Source organism: Rana temporaria, chromosome 4, assembly GCF_905171775.1.
Source record: "Rana temporaria chromosome 4, aRanTem1.1, whole genome shotgun sequence".
Classification (NCBI taxonomy): domain Eukaryota; kingdom Metazoa; phylum Chordata; class Amphibia; order Anura; family Ranidae; genus Rana; species Rana temporaria.
The window spans coordinates 389426613-389450586 of record NC_053492.1 but is presented as its reverse complement, the minus strand read 5'-3'; the positions used below and the strand labels follow the sequence as shown (position 1 = coordinate 389450586).

At 46.6% G+C, this 23974-nt stretch overlaps 1 protein-coding gene across 1 annotated transcript in view; it reads left to right on the top strand.

The window, feature by feature from the left end:
- Positions 1-23974, top strand: part of LOC120937692 (myelin and lymphocyte protein-like) — a 47979-nt gene that overhangs the window by 9918 nt on the left and 14087 nt on the right. Inside the window, exon 2 of the mRNA XM_040351107.1 lies at positions 19046-19219. Within this exon, the coding sequence (XP_040207041.1) occupies positions 19046-19219 (174 nt within the window). The remainder of the gene's footprint in view (positions 1-19045; positions 19220-23974) is intronic.

The following is a 23974-nucleotide window of genomic DNA, read 5'->3' as shown; positions in this document are numbered from 1 at the left end:
GTGAAGACTCTACAAGTTGAAACTTTTTTTCTGATGTTATTTATTAATAGGGTTGCACCTTTTTGTTTAAGTCAAACCCGAACACTTTAGCGGCGCACAGAAATCTTTTTTTTTATATAGTATTAACTATACATATATTTTGCAATTAAATAACATTTCTAATCAAATTAAGTTAAACGCAAGAGTCCCCCTTTACATCAGAGTCCACAGAGTTCCCTTTTTACTTCTGTACTCACAAAGTTCCTTTACACTGTAAGGGGGGACTCTGCAGACTTTGTAAGGGAGAACTCTGGGAACACTGATCTAAGGGGGAATACTGAGAACTCTGATGTACGGAGAGGACTCTGATGTAAAGGGGAACCCAGTGCCGGCCCAAGACATTGTGCTGCCTGGGACCAAGAATGAAATGCCGCCCCACCCCCGCAAAAAAAATCACGCCACCCAAAAGGCCCCCACAAGTATTATTTTATATCATGATAACTAAAGGGGACCCGTCATGGCTCTATAAATGTATAAAGGAGTATAAAGAGTACCTGTCATGGCTCTATACATGTATAAAGGAGTATAACGAGGGTCTGTCATGGCTCTATACATGCATATAGGCGTATAAAAGGACCTGTCAGGGCTCTATATGTATCCAGGAGTATAAAGGGACCTGTGAATTGCCGGCGGCCACAATGTCTTTTGCGCAAACTAATCAATGTACGCTAATTGTGTTTTTTTTGTACCAAAAATACATATCGGCCTAAACTGAAGAAAATCGTTTTATTTTTAATAAATTTTGGGGATATTTATTATAGCAAAAATTTAAAAATATATATATTTTTTTTAAATTGACGTTTTTTTGTTGTTTATAGCACACAAAAAAATAAAAACCGCAGAGGTGATCAAATATCACCAAATGAAAGCTCTATTTGTGGGGAAAAAAAGGACATAAATTTTATTTGGGTACAGTGCCGCATGACCGCGCAATAGTTAGTTTAAGCGGCACAGTGCCGTATCGCAAAAAATTGCCCCGTCATTAAGTAGGCAAATCCTTCCTGGTCCTTAAGTGGTTAATTAGGGCTGGGCAAGGCAATTCCCTCTCAGGCTCTCATGTCTCATACAACTTGTGATGTGTGTTTGTACTTACAGTTTTGCTTCAGACTGTAGCACATGTTGCGGATTGTCACCTGCCACACGTTGCGGATTGTCACCTGCCACACGTTGCGGATTGTCACCTGCCACACGTTGCGGATTGTCACCTGCCACACGTTGCGGATTGTCACCTGCCACACGTTGCGGATTGTCACCTGCCACACGTTGCGGATTGTCACCTGCCACACGTTGCGGATTGTCACCTGCCACACGTTGCGGATTGTCACCTGCCACATGTTGGGGATGGTCACTTACGTCACCTGCCACACGTTGCGGGTTGTCACTTGCCACGTCACCTGCCACACGTTGCGGATTGCCACTTGGAGTGAGAGGTGACATCATCTCTCTGCTCCCCTGCCGCTCACTCGCTGACTGCTCCTCAGCCCCCCCCACCGTCGTTCAGTGTTCTGCTCGCTCGCAAATGTCAACACTGATAGCAGCGGCGCCGGGCTCCTCACAGGCAGCGGCGTCTGTGCTGCTCACTCACTCACTGCTCCCCCCCCCTCTTCTACGAGTGTCCTCTCAGGCAGCCCGGCATTGTGCTCCTCACAGGCAGCGGAGCGGGCTGGCGTATGCCGCCCCCCTAAAAGTGCCGCCTGGTACCCATGGTACCACCCGGTCCCATCATAGGGCCGGCCCTGGGGGAACCCTGATTTACCTTAGTGTACTCACTCAGAGGAAGGAAAGATAAGGGGTGACTTCAGTCACAGACAGGGATGGATGGTGAGCTCACTCACCCCTTGCTCTTATCCAGATGTAGCTGAGCCCTTGGTTCCCATCTCTTTGACTGCGTGTAGGGCAGCCCATTCATTTCAATGTGCTTCCCTACAGAATTGCAGAGAAAGAAGTCCCCGACCCTTTTTTTCTTATTGTGCCGCACCAAAAGCACCCCATATTTACCAATGTGTGGGGTACCATTAAGAATTATGGCACCCCAAAAGAGCAGAGCATTTTGTCTGTGTCAGGAACAAGTGCGATTTTGCATGTGTTCCACGACACACAGTGGGCCAGATTCAGATAGGTTACGCGGATCTAAAGATCCGCTGACCTATCTGATTTACGTTACGCCGCCGCAAGTTTTTGAGGCAAGTGTTTAATTCAGAAAGCACTTGCCTGTAAAGTTGCGGCGGCGTATCGTAAATCCCCCCGGCGTAATTCAAATTCCGCGGCTAGGGGGCGTGTAAAATTTAAATCAGGCGCGTCCCCGCGCCGAACGAACTGCGCATGCGCCGTCCGCTTAATTTCCCAGCGTGCATTGCTCCAAATGACGTCGCTAGGACGTCATTGGTTTCGACGTGAACGTAAATTACGTCCATCCGTATTCGCGAACGACTTACGCAAACGACGTAAAAAACTTAAAAATTCGACCCGGGAACGACGGCCATACTTAACATAGGATACGCCGCATATAGCAGGGGTAACTATACGCCGGAAAAAGCCGAACGCAAACGACGTAAAAAAAAAGCGCCAGGCGGTCGTTCGTTTCTGAATCGGCGTAACTCCTCATTTGCATATTCCTTGCATATACAAACGGAAGCGCCACCTAGCGGCCAGCGTGAGATTGCAGCCTAAGATCCGACGGTGTAAGTCACTTACACCTGTCGGATCTTAGGGAGATCTATGCGGAACCTGATTCTATGAATCAGGCGCATAGATCCGACCGACGGAACTCAGAGATACGACCGCGTATCAGGAGATACGCCGTCGTATCTCTATCTGAATCTGCCCCAGTAATGTGAACCAAGCCTTGGCCAGGGCTGCCTCAAGACTGAAAATTATTTTCAAGGGCTCTCCGACTAGAAAAACACTGCACTAATGTATCAAAGAGTTGTAGATCTAGATCTATATATATATATATATATATATATATATATATATATATATATATATATATATATATATATATATATATTTAGCAGTGGTTCCGTGAGAGTTACTTCAAGGGTTTCTCGGTGCTGAAAAGATTGAGAGCCTGCACTACAGAAACATCAAAATGAGCAACTGAGCTACAGTTGTGCTCAAAAGTTTGCATACCCTGGCAAACATTGTGAAATTTTGGCATGAATATTGAAAATATGACTGATCATGACAAAAAAACTGTCTTTTATTTATTTAAGGATAGCAATCACATGAAGCCATTTATTATAACATAATATGCATTAAGGTGAAAAAACATCCGATGCTTACAAGCCCCCCGGTTTACTTACCAGAGCCCTCGAAAGTCCCACATCGTGAACGCTCTGGCTACTCGCCCCTATCTTCAGGCTGTTCTCGGCTCTTCATTGGAGATTTATAGCAGCGCAGTCATTGGCTCCCGCTGCTGACAATCTAATCAATGACGCAGCACGCTGAGTGATGCAGTCTGCGGCTGCGCAAGCTAACCCCCTTGGGAGAGAGATTCCCATGAAGGGGGTTAGCTCTTGCGGGAAGGAGCCGAGACAGCCGCCGAGGGACCCCAGAAGACCAGGATTGGGGCCACTCTGTGCAAAACGAGCTGCACAGTGGAGGTAAGTATGACATGTTTGTTATTTAAAAAAAAAATTGAACCTTTACAACCCCTTTAAGTGGTTAAAAACAACCACACCGTATTTTTGGAGAGCAGCCTGTATTTCTCCTGCGGTTATCTTTGGGTTTTTCTTTGTATCCTAAGCAATTCTCCTGCCAGTTGTGGCTGCAATCTTTCTTGGTCTACCTGACCTTGGCATCAAAAGAGCCCCTAATTTTCCACTTCTTATTAAGTGATTGAACAGTACGGACTGGCATATTCAAGGCTTAGGGTATCTTTTTATATCCTTTTCCATCCTTGTAACGCTTCATTACCTTGTTACGCAGGTCTTTTGACTGTTCTTTTCTACCTCCTCATGGCTCAGTGTCTAGCCTGCTTAGTGCATCCATGTGAGAGCTAATAAACTCATTGACTATACACAGACACTAATTGTGATTTAAAAAGCCACAAATGTGGGAAATTAACCTTTTAACTGCCATTTTAACCGGTGTGTGCCACCTTCTGTGTCTGTACCAAGGTCAAACATTCCAGGGTATGTAAACTTTTTATCAGGTCCATTTGGGTGATTTCTGTTATCATTACGATTTAAAAAGGATCCAAAAACGATGTGGTAATAAATGACTTCATGCGATTGCTATCCTTAAATAAAAGCATCGGCATGATATTTTCAATATTCATGACAAAATTTCACAATTTCTGCCGAGGTATACAAACTTTTTAGCATGGCTGTATTTGGCAGCTAAGCTGTGCTCTCTGCATGCATTTTATAATTTCAAGTGTGACTGGACCATTACTGGTGAAGGGTTACGCATACACACGTTTTGCACACCTTTACACAAGGGGCTAGATTCAGGTAGGGGCGCGCATTGTTACGGCGGCACAGCGTATCGTATTTACGCTACGCCGTCGTAAGTTAGAGAGGCAAGTGCTGTATTCACAAAGCACTTACCTTCTAAGTTACGGCGTAAATGGGGCTGGCGTAAGCTTGCGTAATTCAAATGTGGATGAGGGGGCGTGTTTTATGTTAATTCTTGGTGACCCAACCTGATTGACGTTTTTCCCGAACAGCGCATGCGCCGTCTGTGGAATTTCCCAGTGTGCATTGCTCCAAAGTACGCCGCAAGGACGTCATTAGTTTCGACGTGAACGTAAATTACGTCCAGCCCTATTCGCGAACGACTTACGCAAACGACGTAAAAAATTCAAATTTCGACGCGGGAACAACGGCCATACTTAACATAGGATACGCCGCATATAGCAGGGGTAACTATATGCCGGAAAAAGCCGAACGCAAACGACGTAAAAAAAAAGCGCCAGGCGGTCGTGCGCCTCCTAATAGCAGGAGTAACCTTACGCCGAAAAAGCCTAACGTAAATGACGTTAAAAAATAGCGCCGGGCGTAAGTAAATTTGTGAATCGGCGTATCTAGGTCATTTGCATATTCTACGCCGAAAACGACGGAAGCGCCACCTAGCGGCCAGCGTAAATATGCACCCTAAGATACGACGGTGTAAGAGACTTACGCCAGTCGGATCTTAGGCTAATGTCGGCGTATCTTGCTTTCTAAATACAGAAAAAAGATACGCCGGCGCAGCTTTGAATTTACGCGGCTTATCTATAGATACGCCGGCGTAATTCATTGCTGAATCTAGCCCACTGTCCTTATGGAACCTTTTACTCTGGATCATTTGGTTAACAAGATCTTGGCCCAGATTCATAAAGCACTTGCGCCAACGTATCTCGAGATACGCCGCGTAAGTGCAAATATGCGCCGTCGTATCTGTGTGCCGTGCCCACAAAACTAGATACGCCTGAAAATAGGCTTCATCCAACCAACGTAACTTGCCTACGCCGGGGTAGAGTGGGTGCATATTTACGCTGGACGTATTTGGCGCTCCCATTAATTTTCTATTCAAATATGGAAATGAGGGAGATACGCGATTCACGAACGTACGTGCGCCCGGCGCATGCTATATGCGGTTTGTGTAAGTCGTATGTCCGGCGTAAAGTTATTCCCCATAAAGGAGGTGTAACTCAGCAGCAGACATGCAAAGGTCTGCACCAGGGAACTCAAGCCGTCGTATTTTACGTTGTTTACGTTGGACGTGAATATGGCTGGGCGTAGGTTACGTTCACGCCGTAGGCAGTGATCCGTCGTATCTTAGGCAGTTGTTCTGACATGATTGTGAGCATGCGCACTGAGATGCGCCCACGGGACGGCGCATGCGCAGTTGGCGATAAGTATCAGTCTGGCGCTCGGCCCATCATTTGCATGGGGTCACGCCTCATTAGCATGGCTAACACCCACTTCTACTGACGCCGACTTACGCCTGAGAAACCCAGCGCAGATTTGGGAGGAAGTGCTTTAGTGAATCCAGTGCTTGCCTCTCTGCGCTGCGTCGGCGTAGCGTAAAGGAGATACGCTATGGCGTCATAAATATGCGCCAGTGTCTGTGAATCCGGGCCCTTGGGTATAAATATGAGTAAATTATTACATCCGGGTGCAAGAGGCCTGTAACAACCGTTTTTCATGTCATGAAAAAAAACAACGTTTTTCTCGACGCCTTTCCTCTCAAGCCTGCCTTGCATTCACACGATCGTGAAAAAAAATGCTTGAGAAAAAGCGCGGTGACGTACAACACGTATGACGGCACTATAAAGGGGAAGTTCCATTCAAATGGCGCCACCCTTTGGGCTGCTTTTGCTGATTTTGTGTTTCCGCGTGTAAGTAAAAGTTTGGTGAGAGATGATTCGCACTTTCCAGTCTTCGTGCTTTTCAGTCTGTTACAGCGTGACGAATGTGCTATCTCCATTACGAACGCTAGTTTTACCAGAACGAGTGCTCCCGTCTAATAACTTGCTTCTGAGCATGCACGTTTTTTCCCCCCTCGTTAAAGTGTACACACGACCGTTTTTCACAATGTGGAATAGAACGACGAAAAAAAAATAGAGCAGCTTCTACAGAAAAATGCTCTGGAGCATACACACAATCATTTTTCACAACCAATTTAAAAAATGAAATTTTTCTCGTCATGATATACGGTCGTGTGTACGTGGCATTAGAGTTCTCTCATTCAGCTTCAAGGGCTGAACAAAAGAAATCTATCAATTCCCCATCCCTGCTAACAAGGGGCCAGATTCACAAAAGGGATACGACGGCGTTTCTCCTGATATGCCGTCGTATCCCTGTTTCTATCTATGCGACTGATTCATAGAATCAGTTACGCATAGATATCCCTAAGATCTGACAGGTGTAATAGTTTTACACTGTCGGATCTTAGGATGCAGTACCGCGGCCGCCGCTGGGGGGAGTTTGCGTCGTAAACCAGCGTCGGGTATGCAAATTAGGAGTTACGGCCGATCCACAACGGTTTTTCGCGTTCGCTACGTCGTCCGTAGTCAAGTTTCCCGTCGCAAAGTTAGTCCTTTTTTTTGGTGCCCTAACTTTAGTCAGCAAGTGTATTGCTGTCTAAAGTATGGCCGTCGTTCCCGCGTCGAAATTCAAAATTTAACGTCGTTTGCGTAAGCCGTCCAGGAATACGGAAGTACACTACGCGTGTCGCCGTTCAAAAAAATAACGTCACGGCGGGAGTTAGGAAACGGAGCATGCGCAGTAGGTCCGACGCGGGCGCCTAATTTAAATGGCACACGCCCATTTGAATTGGCCCGCCTTGCGCCGGAGGCCACGGGCGTAGTTTTCATCGCAAGTGCTTGGTGAATCAGGCACTTGCGATGAAAAATTGCGGCGGTGTAACTTATCTAGGATAAGTTGCGCCGCCGCGATTCTACGTGAATCTGGCCCAATGTGGCTGGATGAATTTTCTGCTGTTGGCTTCTGTATTCTGATTTGCCAGTACCTGTGGCTGTCAGTATACCCAAACAGTGGCTGCATCTGAATGAACAATTTTTCTAGCCAGAAAATTTGATTTTCAGATTGAAGGATGATGGTGGGAGGCACCTATGACTCAAAATGTTATATCCTGACCCCTGCCAATCATTAATAAATAATTGCCCACTGGGAATGTTTTTATTTCCTTAATGGATAATTACATGTTACAACATAACTGCATTAAGCAATTTGAAGTTTACAAACAGTTACGCCCTGCAGTTTGAATACTACAACGCAATAACCCGATAATACTTTTAGCATGGTACCCCCCAGTGGGGAAAAAAAAGCAAACCTTGCTCAATACCCTTATTTAAATCCTTTTCATTATACACAGTGCAGGCTTCCAGGGAATCTTTTTAAATGGCTTTCATAAAATAGCAGGAGAGGGAGGGGAGAATTAAAACACGTTTTATTTGAATCAGATATTATGGAGGTAATTCTTCTGTATGTAGCAATACCCGGGCCCTGGAGGAGCTGCTTTTGTTTGCTCAGTCCGTTACTCTGCCTCTCAACCCATCCGGCACACCTAGCAATATGATTAATGGAATGACCCAATAATAATACACAACTTCTGTTCTTCAAATTACTTGGAGAAGAGTAAAGTTTAGATTAATATTAGTCAACCAAGGCCTGTATAAGTAGCCAGGGCTTAATTGAAACAGTTAAAAAAAAAAAAACAGTCAATAACACTATGCAACAAATAAAGAGTAAATAACAATATACACAGATTAAATGGACTCCCCAACCAAGCTGTTGATGTATGTAGAATGCTCCATAGGGGATCCCAGGCCAGCCTATAGTACATCCAACACACACAGAGCTAGATTCAGGTAGCTCGGTGCATAGTTTTGCCGGCGTAGTGTATCGAATATACGCTACGCCAATGGCGCGCACAGAGCCCAGAGCAGTATTCACAAAGCACTCGCCCTGTACGTTGCCGCGGCGTAGCATAATATGGTCGGCGTAAGCCCGCCTAATTCAATGTAGGCTGGTAGTGGGTGTGTTGTATCGAAATGAATCGTGACCCCATGTAAATGAAGCGCCGTACGAACGGCGCATGCTCAGAGTCACGTCGCATATACTCCCTAAGCTACGTCGGCTCAATCCTTTCGACGTGAACGTAGCCTACGCACAGCCCCATTCCCGTACGACTTACGTAAACGACGTAAAATTTGACGGCTGTTCCGACGTCCATACCTTTGCATGGGTAGCGCCACCTATAGCAGGGATAACTTTACGACGGACGTACGCCTTACGTAAACGGCGTAGATTACAGTGACGGGCACAAGTACGTTGTGAATAGGCGTATCTAGGTCATTTACATATTCGGCGCGTAAATCAATGGAAGCGCCCCTTGCGGCCAGCGTAAATATGCGCCCAAGATCCGACGGCGTAGGAGACTTACGTCGGTCGGATGGAGGCCAAATTCAGGCGTATCTAGTTAAGAGTACAGGGCGCATAGATACGACGGCACATTTGTTCACTTATGCTGTGTATCTGTAGAATCTAGTCCACAGTGAAGTAATTTAAACACTGGTGGCGTGTCCCCTTTAGGAGCAACAAGAGTAATGTTCTATGAGCAAGCATTTGTTCTCTTCACCGGCATGTAGGAGCTCTGTGATGAGAAGGAATGTAAGGTAGCTGGTACTGTGAGGTAACACTCCTCTATGTGATCCAGATAATCGGTGTCTGTGCACAGTATTCAGGTGTGGTATCTTATAGAAGGCAATAAGGTTCCTGGGCAAAGCCCCCTCACCAATCCTGTACGTAATCAGCAGTCCTCCACAGAGGGATTGACCGATTTTCCTGGCTGCAGGTGTGTCGCAATGGCTAAGATGGGGGCGGAATTTTTTACAAAACTCAAACACATCTCCTAAACAAATATATCTCTGCTATTCTTCCTACACGTGTTTTCGGGGAGTATTTAGCCAACTGAAGGGCAACACGTGTAGGAAGAATAGCAGATATATATTTGTTTAGGAGATGTGTTTGAGCTTTGTGAAAAAGTCCGCCCCCATCTTAGCAGCACTGCCCCTCATTACAAAATATGCCCCCTTCATGTAGGCATGCGCCCATCATGAACAAATCCACCCCTTGCAGACTTGCACGAGCATCGGGAGCGTGTGGCACAATGTCGGCTATTGTGCATGTAGCGCTACCCCCGAAGGAGCCGCTGATTTGTTGTTGGGATCGGCATATTAAGTTACCTTAATGTGGTCTAGGGGTGCAGTTGGAGAACAAAGCAGTGAGCGAAGGTCCAGACAGTGAATAAAGGTTTTCCAATGCTTTATTTCCAGGCCAACACGGCTAACATCAACACCAAATAGGAAGACAGGGTTGATGAAGAGAAAGGGAGAACTTTGCGGTATCAGGCCTGGATATGAACCGAGCAGTCCTGCTCTCAGTATTATCAATTTGTGATTCGTCGCCACTCTAGCCAGAGTGGGTGAAGCGCCCCCGGACAGACCCCTCTCACCAGTCTGGCAGCCGAAGTGTCACTTTGAATTTGCTGGGAGGAACAGGCCTCTCTTTCACAGACCTGGCTCTAGGGCCTCTGCCACAGGCCTATTACTTTAAGCGAGCTGAATAGATGAATGGAGCGAATCCTGCCAGTAAGTTTTAGCATAGGTCACCGGATGACATCAAAGCATACCTGTCAGCATTCCAATCCCCAGATTCCCGATTGGTTCGTTCAAGCCCTGTTGGACAACCTGCCTCCGGGTTCTCCTCAAGCCGACCCCCCAATCGAATGGCACCCAGCCTGGGATCCTCTCAATAGAACTGGGGACCCAGTAAGTCACTGAAGTCCCTAATTTACCTCCAGATGAGGCTCTGTGTAATCTGCAATGTTGGCCGCAAAGATTTTTGAGCACATGACCCCTGTTACAGATATACTCTCCCCCAGCATGCCCCGCGAGGGGAAAACTCCTCTGATTGGCTGCTGGGGAAAACTTGCTCTGCCAGAACCCCTCTGGTGCCAACTGCTGGCCACGGATGGTACCGCATCCTTGGAGCACAGACTGACCCAGTGGACATTTCTGGAGCGACAGAAGTCCAAATTTAGCAATTTGTGAATGAGAGCAAAATAACTCTCCCATTCCCCACTAACTTTAGCGTAGTGCCCATACTGAAAGTAAGGGGGCGCTACATGCGCAGGAGCCGTCTACAGCTGATCGTAAATTCAGATTTTCTGCGGCTCCATACTGCACATTCACAGTTCCGGCCGGGCATTTCTCGACAAGACACCAGCACTACTATAAGGCAGCTTAAGCAGCTGCCTAAAGCTGGATACACACTATACAACTTGTGTTTTTATTTCCTTTAGATTTACCTTCAACTACAGTTGCGCTCATAAGTTTACATACCCTAGCAGAATTTATGATTTCCTGGCCATTTTTCAGAGAATATGAAGGATAACACAAAAACTTTTTACTCATGGTTAGTGTTTGGCTGAAGCCATTGATCAACTGTGTTTACTCTTTTTAAATCATAATTACAACAGAAACTACCCAAATGACCATGATCAAGTTTACATACCCTGGCGATTTCAGCCTGATAACATGCACGCAAGTTGGCACAAAGGGGTTTCAATGGCTATTAACCACTTAAAGCGGAGTTCCTACAAAAAAAAAAATTAAAAGTCAGCAGCTACAAATACTGCAGCTGCTGACTTTTAATAATCGGACACTTACCTGTCCCAGGGTCAAGCAATGCGGGGAAATGAAGCCCCGCTTGTCTCCCCCCTCCACTCCACGACAAAGAAAAAAAAAACACTTTTTTAATAAAAAAATAAGTAAGAGTAACGTTAGCCCAATTTTTTTATATTGTGAAAAATAAAGTTACGCCAAAAAATTTGATACCCAACATGCCGCGCTTCAAAATTGCGCCTATATGTAGAATGGTGACAAAATTTTACCCTTAAAAATATTCATAGATGACATTTAAAAAATTCTACAGGTTGCATGTTTTGAGTTAGAGGAGGTCTAGGATTAGAATTATTGCTCTCGCTCTAACGATTGCGGCGATACCTCACTTTTATTCCTATATACATTAAAAAGCATGACAGGATCTCTCAAATATGAGATATGGGGTCAAAAAGACCTCAGATCTCATGCAAAAAATATATATTTAACATCATTTAAAAAAAAAAAAATGTCCCCTTTTAAGAGCATTGGGCGGAAGTGACGGTTTGACGTCGCTTCTACCCTGCAATGATATGGAGATGAAGGGGGGCCCCCATGTTCCCCCTCACTCATCTCCATGTCACGCAAGAGAGCAGACGCGATCGCCTCCGCCACTGCTGGCGGCTCCAGAAAATCCGCCACAGAGACCACTTTTATCTTGAAGCGGACCGCCTGCTCTTGAAGAAGGATACTGGGGTTATGGTAGCTAGCTCCTACCATAACAACAGTAGTCCTCTTCAAAGTAGCGACGTATAACGACGTCGGGCGGTCCAGAAGTAGTTAAAGGTAACCATCCTTACCTGTGATCTGTTTGGCTGTAATTAGTGTGTGTGTGTATATATCACCAAAAAATATATATAAAAAAAAAATTCTCCCTCAGTTTAGGCTGATACGTATTCTTCTACATATTTTTTGAAAAAAAAATTGCAATAAGCATGTATTGATTGGTTTGCGCAAAAGTTATAGAGTCTACAAAATAGGGGATAGTTTTATAGCATTTTTATTCATTTTTTTTTACTAGTAATGACGGCGATCAGCGATTTTTATCGTGACTGCGACATTATGGTGGACACATCGGACACTTTTGACACCATTTTGCTATAAAAGTGCATGGATTACTGTAAAAATTACACTGGCAGTGAAGGGGTTAACCTGTAGGAGGGGCTTGGAGTTAAGTGTGACCCAGAGAGTGCTTTAAACTGTTAGGGGGCGTGGCTTGCAAAGACACGTCACTGATCGCTGTTCCCGATGACAGGGAACAGACGATTAGTGACATGTTACTAGGCAGAACAGGGAGATGTTGCGTTTACACTAACATCTCCTCGTTCTTGAGCTCCGTGATACGATCGCCAGACACCAGCGGACATCTAGGCAGGTGGTCCCAAGGGCACGGTCATGGAGCTCGGGGCGGGGTCATGAGCATGCCCCTGGCGGCACACGCGCGACCACACGGCGGCAATTTAAAGTGGACATATATATACGTCCATTTGTCTGTCTGTGCCATTCTGCCAACATAAATGTTCATGAGGCGGGACGGCAAGCCGTTAAAAAAAAATCGTATTTTTGCTTTTTTTATTTTTAATTTGGGTCACTTTGTAAACATCACTTCTAATAGAAAAAAGCATTAAAGGACCTCTTAAATATGAGATTTGGGGTCAAAAAGACCTCAGATCTCATATTTACACTAAAATGCAATTAAAAGAATCTCAATTAAAAGAAGCACTTTTTGCCTGTTCGAGATGTTTTGGTGCGAATCGAACCGGAGGGTGTTCAGCCCATCCCTATTTACAACCACCTTTAGTGTTTTGGGGATCTGTAATCTCTGTAAGACTGACTAAGCTGCCTAGCTTTGTGGGTTTTGATTTATCTTAAAGTCATTTTTCGGTATGGGTTTTATGGGCATAATTAACACCCAAGGACCAATTTTTCTGCACCTGTTTGATCATTTCAATTTTTATTTTTTAACAAAAAGGTAAATTCTTGCTTTCATCAAGAGTACCTCTATAGGGTTACGGTGCAAAGGCACCACCAACACCCAAAAGCCAGTTTTTCTTTTTTACTTCTATCCAAAGTCAGCAAAAAAGACACCAGACTTTATCTAAACAACAAATTGTTAGGGCCCTTTCACACTGGGGCATTTTTCAAGCGCTTTAGCGTTAAAAAAAGCGCCTGTAAAACGCCTGAAAGAAGCTGCATCTGCAATCCCAATGTGAAAGCTCGAGTGCTTTCACACTAAAGCGCCTGAAAAACACCCCAGTGTGAAAGTGGTCTTAGCGTTAAAAAAAAGCGCCTGAAAGAAGCTGCATCTGCAATCCCAATGTGAAAGCCTGAGTGCTTTCACACTGAGGCGCTGAGCTGGCAGGGCGTCAAAAAAAGTCCTGCATGCAGCTTCTTTGCAGCGCTTTAGGAGCGGTTAATACACCGCTCCTAAAGCCCCCTTCCCATTGAGGAAGCTTTTTTTAACGCCAAAGCGCCTGAAAAGCGCCTCAGTGTGAAAGGGGTCTTAGCAGCGCTTTACCAGCGTTTTTCGGGCGCTGGCAGTGTGAAAGGCCTCTGAAAGCACTTGGGCTTTCACATTGGGATTGCAGATGAGGCTTCTTTCAGGCGCTTTACAGGCTTTTTTTTAAACGCCAAAGCGCCTAAAAAACGCCCGAAAAACGCCCCGGTGTGAAAGGGGTCTTAATCTTGGCCTGAGTACTTTTATTTGTCTTCTTCTCACAAGGCTTGTTCACTGTGGTGCAAAACGTTGTTATTTCCATCCAAAGTCTGCCAAAGAGACACCAGAATTTATCCAAAAAATCTCTAATCTTGTTCCGAGTGCACTAAATTGTGGCCTCATCCTACAGACTGGCTCCCCAAGCTGTTTACAAAATAAAGAGAGCTTGCAGAGAAAATTTATTTAAATGTCCTTTATAAATGACAGTTTTGCTGCATCAGGTTCTATACACGGAACAGATGAGACACTTTACAGGCAGATTAAGGGAGCCCCCCAGGCACTATATTTAAAGTGGATGTAAACCTGAATTATTATTTTTTGCTGTCACAATGTAGAGTATAATGCCGCATACACACGATCGGTTCATCTGATGAAAACGGTCCATCGTTTTTTTTCCCATCAGTGAAAAAACTTAGAACCTGTTTTAAAATTATCTGATGGTTAAAAAACCGATAGAAAAAAAACAATCGTCTGTGGGGAAATCCATCGGTTAAAAATCAACGTATGCTCAGAATCAAGTCGACGCATGCTCGGAAGCATTGAACTTCATTTTTCTCAGCACGTCGTTGTGTTTTACGTGATGGTGTGTAGGCAAAACTGATGAAAGTCAGCTTCATCGGATATCTGATGAAAAAAATCCATCAGACCGTTTTCATCGGATGAACCGATCGTGTGTACTAGGGTTGTCCCGATACCACTTTTTTAGGACCGAGTACAAGTACCGATACTTTTTTTCAAGTACTCGCCGATACCGAATACCGATACTTTTTTTTAAATGTGTCCCCAAATGCAGCCATGTCCCCCCACAAATGCAGCCATGTCCCCCCACAGATGCAGCCATGTCTCCCCCCATATCCAGCCATGTCCCCCCATATATCCAGCCATGTCCCCCCATATGCAGCCATGTCCCCCCCATGCAGCCATGTCCCCCCATATGCAGCCATGTCTCCCCCATATCCAGCCATGTCCCCCCATATGCAGCCATGTCTCCCCCCCATATCCAGCCATGTCCCCCCATATGCAGCCATGTCTCCCCCCCATATCCAGCCATGTCCCCCCATATGCAGCCATGTCTCCCCCCCCATATCCAGCCATGTCTCCCCCCATAGGCAGCCATGTCCCCCATATGCAGCCATGTCTCCCCCCATATGCAGCCATGTCCCCCATATGCAGCCATGTCCCCCCATATCCAGCCATGTCCCCCCATATCCAGCCATGTCCCCCCATATCCAGCCATGTCCCCCATATGCAGCCATGTCTCCCCCCATATCCAGCCATGTCCCCCATATGCAGCCATGTCTCCCCCCATATCCAGCCATGTCCCCCATATGCAGCCATGTCTCCCCCCATATCCAGCCATGTCCCCCCCTATGCAGCCATGTCCCCCCCCATATCCAGCCATGTCCCCCATATGCAGCCATGTCTCCCCCCATATCCAGCCATGTCCCCCTTACCTGCATCCCGCTGCCGCCGACTGGTTAATACGCGCAGGGAACATTAGAGCTTTGATTTGAATAGCTGTAATGATTCGCGCCACGCTGTGTATAGACACTCCCCCTTGCTCGGGATTGGACAGTTCACCCGAGCAAGGGGGAGTGTCTATACGCGGCACGGTGCGAATCATTACAGCTATTCAAATGAAAGCTGTAATGTTCCCCGCGCGTATTAACCAGTCGGCGGCAGCGGGGATACGGCAGGATGCGGCGTAACGGCGGCGGGATGCGGCGTAACGGCGGCGGGGGGGTATTCTATTTCGGTATCGGGGGTATTTGTGGGAGTACGAGTACTCCCGCAAATACTCGGAATCGGTCCCGATACCGACACTAGTATCAGTATCGGGACAGCCCTAGTGTGTACAGAGCATAATACTTCCTATCATCTATGCCCAGTCTTGCCACATAGAGTTAATCCAGCTCTGAGCAATTCTCTTTTCTTTTTTCAGTGAGATAAATGGACAAACAGGAGAAAACTTTTGTCCGTTCTTCCCCCTTGCTGTGAATGACAGGTTATTTACATATCTCATGCACTAGCTTAAGACAGGCATTATTTTTTAATTCCCACCCCCACTCCTTTTCTGAAGTCATGTGTTTACTTTTCTGGATTTTGACTGCATGTTAGTGATCATAACAGAATTTAGTGCAAGGAATACATGCTGACAAGGGGCGTGTAGAGGTGGGCAGGGATTCTACTGACATCACGACTCCACCCACCGAGCTCCAGACAACAGATCAACCCACCGAATCTGCAGTTTTTCAGTTCTTATAACAGACAGAGGGGGAGACATTTGACAAATAAGGATACATGCAGGAAGTATCTATATCCTTATAGATCAGCACTATGGCTATGAAAGGATGAGAGTGAGTTTACATCCACTTTAAAGGAATTTTTCATTTTGGTTTTACTTTAAGCATCAGTGGGAGAAGGGTCATGGTAGCATCAGAGGACAAGCATAATAAAGGGGCTCCTACGGGGGTAGAGCTACACTTATGACACTACACTGTAGATAAGGGCTTTAAATGGGGGGGGGGGGGGCAAAGCATATTTAAACAAAACTTTACATGCCACTAAATGCTACCATACATATAATGATTCATTTGATACATTCCACACTCCCTCCTCACAGCATTTGATTGACAGCAGCAGGAGCCAATGGCTTCCGCTGCTATCTTTGAGCCTGTGAGAGAGAAGCAAGAGAACCGGCGCTACTGCAGAAGGGCACAGCACTGGTTTGATACAAGACTCAGGTAAGTATATAGTTGGCAGTGTTGCCAACCGTCAGTATTTTTACTGGCAGCCAGTAAAAAATAGGCACTTTTCTGCTGCCAGTAAATGCCAGTAAGAAGAAAAGGTTGCTAGTAAAAAAATATGGCTGTGACGCTCGGCTTGGAACTGCGCATGCACAGCTCGGGCCTGGAGCCGGCCGAGATCATCAAAGTGTCTACAGTGCTACAGTGTTTTTGGGCGGTGCTGGCAGGAGGCGGTCTGGTGGAGGCAGTGTCTGAGCTTGTAATGTGATGTCATGGTACAAGGGAGTGGCCGGAGCCTTGTGTGTGGGTCTACAGGACGGGATTAAGGCAAGCCGGGAGCGGGACTGGACAGTTCTGTTTGCACTGGGGGGGGGGGGGGCTGAAGGGACCACCTGGCATGGAGTGTCACTGTGACTCAGGAGGGGACGTATGGTGTTGGTGATCTGTGCTGCTGCACACTGCTGTCAGTATCACTGTGAGAGTCAGTTGTTATGTGTGCATCACCCATTCTAATGTATTGCCCTCCAGAGTCCTGTCCCTGAGCTACTTACTTACTATATTGAAAATAAAATAAGAAATATTGTTTTTTGCCTTAATATCTACCTTAAATCACTTTGACAATTGCATATTGTACTTATTTGTAGCCTAAATACTGGAATTTGCACTTAAAATTGGTAACTTTGGGAACTGCCAGTAAAAACTTAGGTGCGCCAGTAAATTTTAGGTGTCGTGTCAGTAAATTTCAATCTGGTAGGTTGGAAACACTGATAGTGGGGAATGGGGAAAAACTAGTGGAATGTTTTTCACCTTAATGTAGGTTCCCCTTCTGGCTTTAGAACCACTTTAAATTAAACTTGGTAAAGAATGATGAGGGTAAGCCGATTATAATCTATTATCAACCCTGGCTGGGTTGAACTAGGGTAGATTCAAGTAAGGGCGCGCAATGGTACGGCGGCGCAGCGTATCGTATTTACTATACGCCGCCGTAACTTACATGAGCAAGTGCAGTATTCACAAAGCACTTGCTTCGTAAGTTGCAGCGGCGTAGCGTAAAAGGGGCCGGCGTAAGCGCGCGTAATTCAAATGTGGAAGGGGGGGCGTGTTTTATGTAAATGTATGATGACCTGACGTGATTGACGTTTTTTTACGGCATGCGCCGTCCGTGTACATATCCCAGTGTGCATTGCTTCCAAGTACGGCGCAACGACGTATTGGTTTCGACATGAACGTAAATTACGTCCAGCCCTATTCGCGAACGACTTACGCAAACGACGTAAAAAATTCAAATTTCGAAGCGGGAACAGCGTCCATACTTAACATTGGCTGCGCCTCCTAATAGCAGGAACAACCTTACGCCGAAAAAGCCTAACGTAAACGACGTAAATACATTGCGACGGGCGTATGTACGTTTGTGAATCGGCATATCTAGGTAATTAGCATATTCTACACCGACAACAACGGAAGTGCCCCTAGCGGCCAGCGGCAGAATGCACCCTAAGACACAACGGCGTAAGAGACTTATGCCAGTCGTATCTTAGGCAAATGTCGGCGTATCTAGCTTTCTGAATACAGATAGTAGATACGCTGGCGCAGATTTGAATTTACGCGGCGTAAATTCTACCTGAATCTACCCCATTGTTTTTAATGTCTGTCACATTTGGGAGATTTTCCTGCAATTACTATTCCAGAGACACAATAGGAAGTAGGGGGAAAGCTCTCCAAATTGTTTGTAGTCCCCTTCTCAAGCGACATCCTCCATTAAAGATTTTCTTCTTCTGCTGCAGTGACAACCATAACATCTTACATTTTCCACAATAGTGGTCACTGGTCATCGGGACACAGATAGGTGAATCACCCCAGCAGGAACACAGACCACAATAAAAGCCCAACAGAACTTCTAGTTGTTACATATTCTGTCCAAAATGTTAACACATTTTTGATTTGGACATGCTATAAAATCAAGCTGGCTATAAATGGGTAGAATTTCAAACAAAAATTCATGGGAAAAGGTTCTAAAAGTTTATTACGTTTTCAAACTATTAGTGGGTCAAATCGACGTTTGACGGCATTGATGAGGATGAAGATATAAAGGAGCAGGATGGAATTAATTTTCTCGAGCAAGCAAATTTTTAATAGTTTATGTAGTTTATGTTGTTTTCGTTCCTTAAAGTCAATTCATTCCAAAATCAAATATTAAAAGCAAAAAAAAGAATTCAAGAATTTTTCCCTGAGGCATTTCTTAAGAATTTTTGTTTTCAAAATTCTATCCAACTGTGACCAGCTTAAAAATAATTACTATTACTAATAAAATGTTAATTCCAAGCTTTCCGAATATACCAAATATATATCTTTGTTCCTCTTTTCCAGGTTTTCGGTGGCCTTGTGTGGATTTTAGTAGCTTCTACCACAATTCCATATGGATTACCATTACTTCAAGGATGGGTTATGTTTGTTTCAATCTTTTGCTTTGTTTTTACATCTATGCTCATAATACTATACTGTATTGGAGCGCATGGTGGAAAATCTTCCTGGACAACTATAGTAAGTTGAAAGCGTTTATCATGTTACCCATGCATTCTGTTTGTTTTGCCTTTTTAAATAATGTTGTCTCTACCTCAGTCTGTAGTGAATATTTTTTTCAAAGAAATTGACCGTGCCAATTTTATAACAAAAAAAATTCTCAATCCCGAAAACAATTTTTTATAAAGTAAATGCTTTAAACTACTTGAGTAGTCGTGAGAAACTAATATCCTGCACTCTCACACGATTAGCCCCGATTCCTGCACCTTTACACCTCAGATCAGTCCCAATTCCCCTGCTCATCTGTCCCACCACTGTACCCCCCTGGTCATCTGTCCCACCACTGTACCCCCCTGGTCATCTGCCCCACCACTGTACTACCCTGCACATCTGCCCCAACTCTGTACCGCCCTGCTCTTCTGTCCCACCACTGTAACCCCCTGCTCATCTGCTCTACCAATGTACCCCCTTTCTCATATGCCCCACCACTGTATTACCCTGCACATCTGCCCCACCATGGTACCCCCTGCTCTTCTGTCCCACAAATACACCTCTTTTCACATCTGCCCCCTCTTCTCTACCCCCCCCCCTGATTTTCTGTCCCACCACCCACCCTTCTTATCTGGCCCAACACTGAAACCCCCCTTCTCATCTGGCCCAACACGGAACCCCCCTGCTCATCTGCCCCACTACTGTAACCCCCTGCACATCTGCCCCACCACTGTAACCCCCTGCACATCTGCCCCACCACTGTAACCCCCTGCACATCTGCCCCACCACTGTACCCCCCTGCTCATCTGTCCCACCACTGTAACCCCTTGTACATCTACCCCACCACTGTACCCCCCTGCTTTTCTGTCCAACAACTAAAACCCCCTGTTCATCTGCCCCACCACTGTATCTCCCTGCACATCTGCTCCACCGCCATACTCCCATTTTCTTCCCACCACTGTAACCCACTTTCTCATCTGTCCCACCAATATATCTCCTGCACATCTGTCTCACCTCTGTTCCCCCTGCTCTCCTGTCCCACCACTGTAACCCCCTGCTCATCTGTCACACCAATACACCTCCTTTCACATCTGCCCCACTTCTCTACCCCCCGATTTTCTGTCCCATCACTATACCCCCTTCTCATCTGGCCCAACACTGAACCCCCTTCTCATCTGGCACAAAACTGAACCCCCCTTCTCATCTGGCACAACACTGAACCCCCCTTCTCATCTGGCCCAACACTGAACCCCCCTGCTCATCTGGCCCAACACTGAACCCCCTGCTCATCTGCCCCATCACTGCACCCCCCTGCTCTTCTGTTCCACTGATGAACCCCTTTTCATCTTTTCCACCACTGTACCTCCCTGCACATCTGCCCCACCGCTGTACCCTCCTGCTCTTCTGTCCCACCTCTGAACCCCTCCTGCTCATTTTCCCCACCACTGTACCCTCCTGCTCTTCTGTGATATGCAGAGTGGTGAAAGGAAGCAGAGATGAGACACATCTACCTGTCCTGGCACACATCCTGCTGATCCACCTCTCGCATCCAGCCCACGTGCTGTATGTGATGTCACATACAAGCATCTGGAATAAATGCGCAACGATGAGCTCAGGTCAGGGGTATTTTCACAAAGCAGTGGGCCTGTGTGTAGGATCACAAGCTGAGGAAAAGTATGGCATGAAGTGCCGCAGCAAAAGTTGGGTGTGATTTTCATTGTGTTGAATACTGGCTCTGGCTTAAAGGGACACAGAGTGCAGGGGTTCAGAAGTAAGTGACACAATGGTTCAGGAATAAGTTCAACAAAGTTCCCAGAAGCACAACAGTAATTCCACAAACTGTCACCTGATTGTGGTTTTCTCAATCACAGTGTAATCCCTTCTTTCTGAGATTGGTAGTGACAACCAAGTGAGTCGTCTTCCTCCAGGTGGTGGGCAGGACTAACAGGACTGTGATTAGCTTTAGCAGTGGCCAATGACAGTTCTCCTCCTCCCCCCCCCCCCAGCAGAACTGCACTCAATCTCTTTCCCCATCACAAAAGCTGATGATTGCAGCTACAGCAAAGTTAGAGAAGCAAACAATGTTTTTCCATCTTTTGGAATGTGTGGGGGGCACAGTGCAGGTGCGGTGTGGGGAACTCTGAAATTGGAATGCATTAGTGTCTCACTGAAACTTCTCTGCACTGCTCGGCTGATGGGGAGGGAGTCAGGTGCCGGAAAAAGAGGCTTTGAACATTACATTTTCTGTGGAGGCTGAAACAAGCAAGAACCAGAACTCTCTCCAGATCAGGAAGTACAGACCAGGTAAATGCCTGGTAAACCACTTCAGCCCCGGAAGGATTTACCCCTTAATGTCTTGGCCTCGCTGGACAGGGCGGTCAGTGGTAAGGTACGTATTACCGCTGACTCATGGTCCAGCAGGCATGAACAGGGACGTTACCTATCTTTCATGTCGCATTGGGTGACTCTGCTGGCAGCTGGGAAGGATGCAGGACAAGGTGCAGTAGTGTTGGAGGTTGTTCTACCACCACGCCTCCAAAATGCTTTTTTTTTTTAAAACAATGGCCTAGATTCACGTAGAGCGGCGTATCTTTTGGCCGGCGTAGAGCATCCCATTTGCACTACGCCGACGTAACATAGTGAGGCAAGGCCAGTATTCACAAAGCACTTGCTCCGTAAGTTACGTCTGCGTAGCGCAAATGGTCCGGCGTAACCCCGCCTAATTCAAAGTAGGCATGTAGTGGGTGGGCTACATTTAAATTAACCGTGACCCCATGTAAATGAGGGCCGTTCGTACGGCGCATGCTCAGAATCACGTCGCAAATACTCCCTACGAAACGACGTCGGCTCAATGCTTTCGACGTGAACGTAACCTACGCCCAGCCCCATTCACGTACGCTTACGCAAACAACGTAAAATACGACGGCTGTTCCGTCGTCCATACCTTGCATGGGCTGCGCCACCTATAGAGGTGTTTTATCTTTACGCCGGCGTATGTCTTACGTAAACGGCGTAGCTTACTGCGATGGCGTACGTACGGTCGTGAATCGGCGTATCTTGCTCATTTACATATTCGACGCGCAAATCCACGTACACGCCCCTAGCGGCCAGCGTAAATATGCAGCCAAGATACGACGGCGTAGGAGACTTACGTCGGTCGTATCTTGGCAACAGTGAGGCGTATCTTAGTTTAAGAATGCGCGCAAAGTATAATCAATATATATATATACATCCCAGCTTTGTGTAGCTACATCTCCCTGCAGGCCATTAGTATGTCTGGAAGGACAACAAGGAGAGGCAGACAGTCAGGAGCCAATAAAAGAGGGCAAGCAGGCTCTGTGCATACTCATCAGCACGTGGCCATGGGACACCCTTGTCCTTTTTTTTGGCAGCTGGTCGTGTTGAGCCGCAACATGCTGAAGACTTGGTAGAGTGGATGACCAAGCTGTCCTCATCCTCCTCATCCTCTCTCACCCAGGCTCAGGGTACTTTTGTCTGGCAAAGCAGCTGCCAACGTGGCCTCTTCCCTCAGCTCAATTGCATCAGTCACTCCTTCCCTAGCCCCACCATGTCCACCTGAGGAGTCACCCCGAACTGTTTGACCACAGTGTTGGGTACATGCTGCAGGAGGATGCACAGCATTTTGAAGACTCCAATGATGGTACCCAGCTAGAGGAAGGCAGTAACGTGAACCCAGAGAGAGGGGGTGCCCAAGAAGGACAGCAATCTGGCAGTAATGTTCCCCCTGCTGCAGCATACTGCCAGGTTTGCTCCAGTGAAGAGGAGGGAGGGGATGGTGAGTTCACTGACTCTACGTGGGTGCCTGATAGGAGAGAGGAGGAGGAGGCACATCTCCAATGAGGCAGGATGCCCTCCAGGGGCCAGCTTAAGGGCAGCACACTGACTGCATCACACTGCAGAGCTCCGCATGTGCAGGGCACTGCTGTCTCTCCACAATGTGCTTCAGATCGCACCGCTGCTATTTGCAACATGTCTCAAGCATATCTCGTGTGGCCAAAACATCACCCGCTTGGGCACCACATGCTTGGCCAGACATATGTCGACCTGCCATGCAGTTCGTTGGCAAGCGTACATAAAAGACCCACACCAAAGAACAAAGCGGACCTCTCCTTGCTCCTCATCAGCTGGGATCTCCAACCCCACTATACCTTCAGTCCTCTCTGAAACCTGCACTGAGAGGAATGAAGGTGTAGAATTAGGTGTGTCACAGCCAAGTAATAGCGGGCAATCTGCTATCGGTTCACCAACGTCAGATTGTACCAGGCAAATTTCCTTGCCCCAGCTGCTGAAGCGCCAAAGGAAGTTTGCTCACAGCCATCCAAATTTCTAGCACTTCAACTGCTGCCTTTTCAGTTGGTAGACTCTGTCCCCTTCTGTGAGTTTGTGGAATGTGCGGTTCCTCAATAGCAGGTTCCCAAACTTTCACGGAAGGTGATTCCGGCTTTCTACCGGCATGTGGAAGGCAATGTCTTGGCCTCGCTGGACAGGGCGGTCAGTGGTAAGCTACGTATTACCGCTGACTCATGGTCCAGCCGGCATGAACAGGGACGGTACCTATCTTTCATGTCGCATTGGGTGACTCTGCTGGCAGCTGGGAAGGATGCAGGACAAGGTGCAGTAGTGTTGTAGGTTGTTCTACCACCACGCCTCCAAAATGCTACTACTGGTGATTCTGACACACTTCTCTCCTCCACCCCCTCCTCTTATTCCTCCATGGCCTCTTCCTGTGCTTTGTCCTCGGATCCAGCGGTGCTCCTTTGGCGT